At 42.5% G+C, this 9,699-nt stretch overlaps 1 protein-coding gene across 1 annotated transcript; it reads right to left on the reverse strand.

Moving 5' to 3' along the window:
- Positions 1–634: 634 nt before the first annotated feature.
- Positions 635–4,348, reverse strand: LOC141628850 (uncharacterized). Its single transcript, XM_074441944.1, has 4 exons — positions 4,099–4,348; positions 3,160–3,307; positions 2,064–2,595; positions 635–1,399 (listed from the first exon to the last, which is right to left on the reverse strand). The coding sequence occupies exons 1-4, from the start codon at positions 4,346–4,348 to the stop codon at positions 635–637; spliced, it is 1,695 nt and encodes a 564-aa protein (XP_074298045.1).
- Positions 4,349–9,699: the final 5,351 nt, after the last annotated feature.

The raw sequence follows: 9,699 nt of genomic DNA on the forward strand, positions 1-9,699 counted from the left end.
GCATGACAGGGGGTTAAAAAATCGACAATTCTTTACTGGGCCGATTCCGGGCCCGACTGAGACCGAGACTAGGCCTGACAAGAACCATAGGGCTAAACCTGGTGCTCCTAGCGTGTGGGACCGACTAGGTACTACAAGTGGTGACGTTCCGACACTTGCAGAGAGACTTGGCCCTCGACCAAGCGTAAAAGAGAGATTGGGCCCGCGAGAAGACAACGTGGTCCCCCCGAAGAAACGGGCAAGAATGATGATGGGTGAGACATCGTCTCGTAGTGACGGGACACGCGACCCAACTAAAGATAGGTGGTAGTTACGGCTCTATTATTTAGTATTACTATTATGCTTTTATTTGCTTTCCTGTTAGTTTGATTTGTAATGGGCGTCGCCCGAATTTATCAAAATAAAAGACACGTATTATTTATTAGAAAACCTCAGTTTCTGCATTGAATATTTCATTTTTATTGTGGTTGTACCCTTTTCAAGGGTTGCCTACATATCTGCTTTTCAACAGAATCAAACCGAGGTCGTAGTTCTCTCATAAAACATTTCAGGCAGTGGCAACAAATGCCAAACTTAAAACTTATTCAAATACATCACAATTCAAGTGTTATTTCATAACTTTGAGAGCGAGGTCTTAAGGATAGTACTTCTTCAACTGATCCATATTCGTTGGATTTGAGAAATCATTTCCATCCAAATCTGTCAAACGTACCGCGCCTCCTGTGAGTATCTTCTTCACGAGATAAGGACCGGCCCAATTAGGCTTAAACTTCCCTCTTGGATCGACCGGTAATAGAGCCCTTACTGATTTGTGAACTAAATCGCCTTCATTAATTCCCCTGGGCTTCACCTTCTTGTTAAAACCCCTCTCTATCCTTTTCTGATAGAGCTGAACATGATATAACGCATTCAAACGACGCTCATCAAGTAACACCAACGAATCATATCTGGCTTGGACCCAATCCGCTTCCGGGACCTGGCTTTCGAGCAAGATGCGCAGGGAGGGTACTTCCAGTTCGACTGGTTGTACTGCTTCCATCCCATAAACTAGATAGTATGGGTTTGCCCCTGTGGCTGTTCTGATGGATGTTCTATATCCCCACAACGCGAAGGGTATCTTCTCCGGCCACTCCTTGTAATTGTCAGACATCTTTCTCAATATAGTATCCACCGTTTTGTTAGCGGCCTCCACTGCTCCATTTGTCTGAGGTCGATATGGAGATGACTTATGATGCTTGATTCTATACTTTTCAAGTATAACGGCTGTCTCAGCTTGAAAGTGAGTTCCATGATCACTGATGAACTCGTGCGGCACTCCGTACCAACAGATGATGTCATTCTGAATAAACTTGGCTACTTGCTTCGCATTTAGCACTTTGTAAGACTTGGCCTCTACCCACTTGGTAAAGTAATCAATAGCGACTAGGATATAACAATGCCCTCCTGTTCCAGAAGGGTTTACTTTTCCGATGATGTCGATTCCCCAGGTTGAGAAAGGCCAAGGTGACGTCATGGTGTATAGCATAAAAGGTGGTACATCTTTGAATATTCGCAAATATTTGGCAATTGTGACAATGCGGACATATATCTGCGACAATCTGTTTCCATTGTTGTCCAATAGTATCCTAACCTCATGATCTTCCGAACTAGCATGTGGGAGTTCATATGCGGCCCACATTCCCCGTCGTGGACTTCTTCCATGACCTTTTCTGACGTTGTCTTGTCGACGCATCGCAGCAGGACACCCTGTGCTGTCTTCTTATACAATTGTCCATCGTTAGTTTTAACGAATTGGGCGGATAACATTCGCAATGCATGCTTTCCACGTGTATCGAGGTCTGTAGGGTATTCTCCTGCTTCTTTGAATCTCACAATGGATGCATACCAAGGTTCGGCCGCTTTCCCGGCATCATCGGCAGCGTTTTATATAAGCTGGTGAAGACCTTCGTTCGACACACAATGGCATGCTATCCATATGATTAGGGATGTTTATCAACGCGCCAGTTTTGTGGTGCAAAGGCCAACAATCGATTTTCCTCCCTTGGGAGGTACACGTATCGCACCTCTTCGAAGAGTTTTTCTAGCTCTTCTATCTTAGCCTGGTAGGGTGCCAGGCTGCTACTTTTGATCTTCCATGACCCCGTCACTTGATTAATGACCAAGGAGGAATCCCCGTGTACTGTCAACTTCATGACTCCTAACTTGTTAGCGCTCTGCAAACCAAGTAGGCATGCTTCGTATTCCGCGGCATTATTTGTGACGGCGAAGTCCAATTTGATCGAAACTGATACGTGCTCTCCTCTCGGTGAAATGATAAGGACACCTATTCCGCATCCCATGCTATTCGAAGCCCCATCGAAATATAGATCCCATACATCATCTTCGCCATGGACAATATCCTCATCTGGGAACGACCAAGTGTCAACAATGTCAGTTTCTTCGACTGGATTATCGGCCAGGAAATCGGCAACGACCTTTCCTTTTATCGCTTTCAGCGGCACGTATTTGAGATCGAATTCAAATAGCATGAGGGTCCATCTTGACATTCTGCCGTTTAGCACCGGCTTTTCAAACAAGTACTTGATGGGGTCCATTCTGGAATATATACTCACACTGTAGATGAGCATATAGTGACGTAGCTTCTTCGTTGCCTAGACTAAAGCTAGGCATGTCTTTTCTAATGCTGTATACTTTGATTCATACTCCAAGAACTTTTTACTAAGGTAGTAAATTGCTCTTTCTTCTTTGTCAACGGTTTGTGTCAGCATTGCTCCCATCGCGGTATCTGTAACTGTTAAATACAGTGATAGAGGCAAGCCGGCTACAGGCGGACTGAGAAATGGCGGAGAAGATAACACTTCCTTTATCTTGTCAAATGCGGCTTGGCATTGGTCATCCCACATAATATGCTCCCCAACTTTCAATTTCTTAAAAATTGGTTCGCAGATCATGGTTAATTTTGAGACGAAACGGCTTATGTATTGCACTCGGCCTAAGAAACCTCGAATTTCTTTCTCGGTTTTAGGATGAGGCATTTCCATAATGGCTTTAATCTTTGATGGGTCGATTTCGATGCCACGGTGGCTAACGATATGACCCAAAAGCTTGCCAGAGGTGACCCCGAACGCGCACTTCTACGGGTTTAATCTCATATTATACTTTCTCAACCTCTCGAAGAATTTTCGTAATGCCATCAAATGGTTATTACGTTCCTTCCATTTTATGATCATGTCATCGATGTAGACCTCTACTTCCTTATGAATCATATCATGCAACAACGTCGTTGCTATTCTCTGGTAAGTCGCGCCTGCATTTATTAATCCAAACGGCATCACTGTGTAGCAATAAGTGCCCCATGGTGTTGTGAAAGCAGTCTTGTGCATATCTTCCTCGGCCATTTTTATCTGGTTGTAACCGACGTACCCATCCATAAAGGATAATAATGCATGGTTAGCGGTATTGTCAACCAAGATGTCAATGTGAGGTAACGAAAAGTCGTCCTTTGGACTAGCCTTATTTAGATCACGAAAATCAACACAGACGCGAACCTTTCCGTCCTTCTTTGGGACCGGCACCACATTAGCTATCCAATCTGAGTATTCCGATACTTTGATGAACCCGGCCTTGAACTGTTTATCAATCTCTTCTTTGACATTCAAAGATCACTCGGTACGCATTCTACGTAGCTTCTGCTTTACTGGTTTGAACCCTGGCTTGATCGGAATCTTGTGCTCTGCGATTTCCCTATCAATACCCGGCATATCTTTGTAGGACCAAGCAAATACAATTTTGAATTCATTCAACAATTCAACAACCCCCTTCCTTTCTGCGGGATCTAAGGTTGTTCCTATCTTAAGCTCCTGAGGCTCTAAGGTAGTCCCCACATTAACAACTTCGGTATCTTCGATTACCGAGCTTCTTTGGTCGTATTCTTCCAACCCTTTTACTAACTGGGGAGGCGGTTCCACCTCCTCCTCTTCTTCTTCCACCTGTCTATCCTCGACCTCATTCTCAACGTTATTAAAACAATCAATTGAATCGCAATATAAATGAGACAAGTCGTAAGCAAACTGATTCATCTTATTATTGATTTGAAACTGCGAAATTGCATTAACATTTGGGCCAACTGATCAGAGGTCAGTGGCGAGATAGGAGCAGTATTCGGGACAGGGCCCGGAATAACAGCACTAGGGGAAGGTACGGGAATAGGAAAGACTGGGGAAGGGGAATCTTTGACACCTAAAACCCTAGACTTAGCCTTAGGACTTATGTCAGACTCAGACTCGGACTCAGACTCAGACTCAGAATCGTCATCAGGCTTGAACATTTGCCCTTCTCCAATGGTCATCTTGAAAAGCGAATGATGCGTGCTATTTATATAGTGTTTTAGGACCCTTTTAGCACACATTTCCGTACTTTATTCGTAGTTATTTGCTATGAAAATGTCCCGGTACGCGTACTTTGGTATTTCTGTGTTATTTTGTGTACGTACCGAAGGAGCGATATTTGAGCCTAAAACCGTCCCACAAGCTTGCACTTAAGAGATGAGTAGATTTGGAGTGGAAATGTCGCTACATTGGAGAGCGCGAAGTCGTATTTATAAGCGTCAAAGCCAATTGTGGAGGTTCGAATCGATTTGCATTACTCGATCGAGTGATTAGTCATGCTCGATCGAATTATTTTGTTATGTTATGTGGTCGATCGAATGGAACCCTTTCTCGATCGACTGTCTTCTTGAGAAAGTACTCGATCGAAGGCCATACTTGTTCGATCGAAGAGGGAGTTGCTGGAATAGTGCTCGATCGAGAGCCATTGTTGCTCGATCGACTATGAGCTGCTGCGTGAATCATGTTGCGCGAGATTTATTATGTTTAGTCTTATCTTTATAATTATTTTAGGAAATAATAAATATCTCTTATTATAAATAAGAGACACGAGTAGACCTAAAGGATCATCTATCATTTTACATTTCTCAGTTTTACATTACGCTTGACATTGCTTGGAACGGCGTGACAACGTTCCTTCTTCCTCTCTTCAATTAATTAGTAATCTCTACCCTTAAACTCTTGTTCTTTAATTAATTGCTTTTCTCCACTCTTGTCAATTTATTGTTATTAGTTATTGCTTTAATTATTCCCTTTATGCTTCTAGATCTATTTGATTCAATCGCTATGCTTTCTTATTCAGTTTATTCGTATTCTATTGTTATCGCAATTGTTATTATGAGTAGCTAATTCCCCTTATGCTAGGATTTTAGGGAAGCCATGGTATATTACAATTACTCGATAATTAGGGTAGAAAGGATTAATGTGAGAATTGACCCCAGACAATTTCTGACGATAATTAACGAATTGAATGGATGCGAGGAGTTAATTAATTTAGTTAAGCTTCGACCTAGATCGAAATATTGGAAAGAGCGGACCTGTCATGATTAATGGATCAACCTAGTGAGGGCGAAAGTCAAGCTAGAAGTAACTAGGGTGAGTTGAGACCGAATAGAGATACTCGCAGTTTGAGACCGAAAGGAGATAACTGCTACCCTTCTCACAGTAATTTGACCGACCTTTACCTTTAGTTTATTGCAGAAGTACCATGGTGGACCGACTGTCCTAGCATACCTCTTTCTCTATTGTTTACGTCTTTATTCTTTTCTTATTATTTCTCTTTCCTTACTCTTATTAGTTGTTTAGTGACAAAACATCAAACAAACCCCGTTAAACCAACGAGACTTAGATTAGACTATACACTTTTTCGCTTCCCCGAGGAGATCGACCCTACTTGCCGCTAGCTTCGCTAGTAGTTCTTAGGAATTTATTTTTGGTGTGAAAACGACCGCATCAAATTTTGGCGCCGTTTCTTGGGAAGCAAATTGTGTTTATTTGTTTTATTTAGGTCTGTTTTTAGTCTCAAGGAATTCATTCCTTGAGACAGTTCTCATATTTGCTCTAGTGTTGTGAAGTTTGCAGGTATATATCCTAGGAGAGGACCACTTGAACTGCTTTGTTCTTAGTGAGTTCTACTTTGAATGCCTAGCATTGCTAGTCATTCCGAGCCTCGTGCTGATGATTTGCCTAAGGGATTCTTACTACCCACGGCTAATGTGGGTACTTTTGGTATCCATCCGTCCTTCCTTGATTTGGTGGAGCGGAATTTGTTCAAAGGGGTGGTAGATGAGGATCCAGTCAAACATGTTGAGCTTTTTTCGATTATTGCTCAGCCATTCCTTTATTTCTTTGGTGTGACGCAAGATAAGGTGAAGGAATTCCTTTTCTCCTTTACTTTGATTGATGATGCTAAGGATTTGGTGGAGGGATTTAGACAAGGAGGTCTTGCTGGGGGTAAAGGATTGGAGTTCGTTGGCTCTAGCATTTTATAGGCGGTATTTTCCTCCTCAGTGAACCAATGCGTTGAGGAGTCAAATTACCAATTTCACTCAATCTGCTGCTGAAGATTTGAGTGAAGCATGGGCAAGATTCAAGAAGCTGGTTCGCTCAGTTCCACATCACGGACTTGAGCAATGGCACTTGTGCAACCAGTTTTACAATGGGTTGCTTTACGAGCAAAGAGCCGTATTAGATGCCGCTGCACAAGGGAGATTCCAAGCTAATGTTGCAAGTGATAAGGGTTGGTCATTGATTGAGAATATGGCCATCTATACAGCTGACTATGGGAGTCCAAGAAGTGCTAGAACGGAAGTGAAAGAAAATGTGCAGCAAGTTTTTTCTTTGAATATTCAAGAAGAAATTTGAGGTAGATGCGGCGAGGAAGGGCATGACCCAATTTCTTGTATGGCGGATTCCAAGAGAGTGCTAGCTTATAGGAAATTTAAGCAAGGAAGTTCATTTTTCGAGTTGTATGCCGATTTGACCTGCTGGAAACTCGAATCCCATAGAGCAAGGTCAAGTACGCATTACCCAAGCCGAGTATGATGACCTTAAAGCTACAATTCATGCGCAACAACTCGAGCAACAATCTAGCATTGAAGTCTTCTGTCAAATGGTAGATAGATGTGGGTCACTACTCTTCGATAAAGACCCAGTCAATGCGATTAATTTGCGGAGCGGTTTATCTTATGGCGGACCCGATTTGGTTAAGAGAAATGCCGAAACTGACGTCTTGGAATCTCCTGCATACTGCATTCACGCTGGAACAAAGTCTGAAAAACAACGTCTTATCTTTGTGCGAGCTCGATCGAACACCTTGTTCCATTCGATCGAGCACTTTTGCTGAAGATGTACTCGATCGAACACCAAGTACCTTTCGATTGAGTACTGTTGCTGAGAATTCATTCGATGACTCCTTAATACCATTCGATCGAATGGAATGGAGGCTGAAACCGTTCGATCGAGTTCTAATACTCCTCGATCGACCCCTGTGGACAGTGCAATGCTTCAAAAGCCATTGAGCAAGCGGATGATTAATAACGCTTTGATTCGTGACACGCATAAAGGAGTTCCCATTGAATATGCTCCATATCCAGGACGCTTGAAGAGGGTCAAGAAGACGGAACCTGAGTTCGTGCGTTTCGGTGAGATTGTACGAGGATTGAATGTCAATGTTCCATTTATCGAGCTGGTGAAAAAGGTACCTTCGTATTTAAAATTTATGCGCGAAATATTAATGCGTAAGAGGTCGGTCGATGTTGTTGAAACTGTAGCCTTGACAGAGGAGTGCTCTGCATTCCTCCGAATAGAGTCGACCAAATTATCCGACCGGGTAGTTTTCGATACCTTGTCATATAGGCACGCACTTAATTGATAATGCATTGTGTGACCTAGGGGTCAGCGTTAGTGTCTTACCCCTGTCATTGGCCAAACGGTTAGGACTTACTAAGTTCCAATGTACCAACATGACGGTCCAGATGGCTGATAGGACCTTGTCTCGACCTTTAGGAGTCTTATATGACATCCCTGTGCAAATAAGGAAGTTCTTCATCCCTGTTGATTTCGTAGTGTTGGACATTCCAGAAGACTCACATACTCCCATCATTTTGGGAAGACCGTTCTTGCATACTGCGCAAGCGGTTATTGATGTCGGGTTAAGGACCCTCACGTTTCAGGTAGGAGGGGAGGAACTAGTTTTCGCTAAGGCTGCTACTCATAAAGGGCCTATGCGAGTTCTACCATGCCATGCTATTCCTGCTGTTACTGAGTCTATACCTCCTTTACATGACGTATCTGTTATAGCTCTTACACCTCTGCCCCGGCTTGGGAGCAAAATGGAGGACCACTATGCTGTTTCTGTTGTTGCAGGTTTGAGTATAGCGTATACGGGAGATGTCATTGGGAGTAGTGCTACGGATGAGGAATCCGAGGTGGATGACAGAGCTGATGTTCATGGGCAGCCGAAAAGGAAGAAGGTCGAGATGAAGACGGAAACTGGAGCTGAGCCGAAAAAGAAGAAGTCTCCCATGAAGACGATTTGTAGACCGACGTCCACGACGAAGGACGTGGAGGGCATTTCCATGAGCCAGGAGCCCTTTGCGGGTTTGCTTGCTTGTTTTGAAACTTGAAGCCGTAGCGCTATTCGGCTTGTATTTGTTTTGTAATTTTGGATTTTGTTAGACTATTTACTGTTTTATTAGGACGATTAGATTTCGTTTAGTTTAGTTTAGTTAAGATGACTATGGACAAGTTTTTGGTATTGGTATTTTTGTTTTGCATATTTGTGAAAAAAAAAATTCAGGTAAATGCGGAGTTGATAGAGCATAGGGATGCGTGCAAAAGAACATGCACTCGATCAAATGTTTTATCAGTCGATCGAGTACGCCAGAAGGAAGAACCACTCGATCGAGCCCTGCTGATTCTCGATCGAGCAACTAGCTGGGCACGCGCAAGGAGCCACTCGATCGAGAAACCTACTCTCTCGATCGTGCCTATCTACTGGGGAAGAATCACTCGATCGAAGACCTATGTCTTTCGATCGAGTGTTTGCTGCTGAATAATCCGAGTTAGAGGGAGTTTTTCTTCTTTTCTTTCTCGTTTATTTTTCTTCCTTATTTTCCCTTTGTTTTTTTTAACTTATTTATGCTACATCCCTTACCTATTTTTCACAAATTTTTGCAAACAAATTTACCATTTTATTACCCAAATATTTTTCAAAGTTTTAATTAAACCAAATCACGCTGTTTATTTTGGTTTAATTATTCTCTGTTGGGTAATATCACTGAGTTCTTTCTCCCCTATTTATCTCTGTTTTATTGCAATTCCCTTTTGTTGGGAATTGGTTTGGGGAGGTTTGTTCACTGCTTAATTATTAATTAGAACTCAAGTTGTTTGCAGAACTTGATTGACGTGACTCACTGTTGTTACTCCTCTTTTGTTGCGGCCCCTGCTGTTGCCGCGACAATATATGTTCGTGATCCCTTGTTATCACGATCTACTCTCTCCCAGACTTCCTAGCTGGTTTGGGGAGGTTATGTCTTGTGAGTTTCCTACTCCATCTCTTTTTCTCTCCTCTAGTTTAGTTTCATTTCGTTTGCATTTGAGTTTGCATTTTTACCATCCTCTCTGCTGCTGTTAGCTGTGTGTACAATGAGGACATTGTACGATTTGGTTTGGGGAGGGTAATGCATCATTGAGTCTGCATTTGCATTTGTTTTGCATTCATATTTCTTGCATTTCTGCATGCATTGTATTTAATTTCAAAACATTAAAATCCATAAAAACAACAAAATTTTCACAAAAATTCAAAAAAAAT

Source organism: Silene latifolia, chromosome Y (genome assembly GCF_048544455.1).
Source record: "Silene latifolia isolate original U9 population chromosome Y, ASM4854445v1, whole genome shotgun sequence".
Classification (NCBI taxonomy): Eukaryota; Viridiplantae; Streptophyta; class Magnoliopsida; order Caryophyllales; family Caryophyllaceae; genus Silene; species Silene latifolia.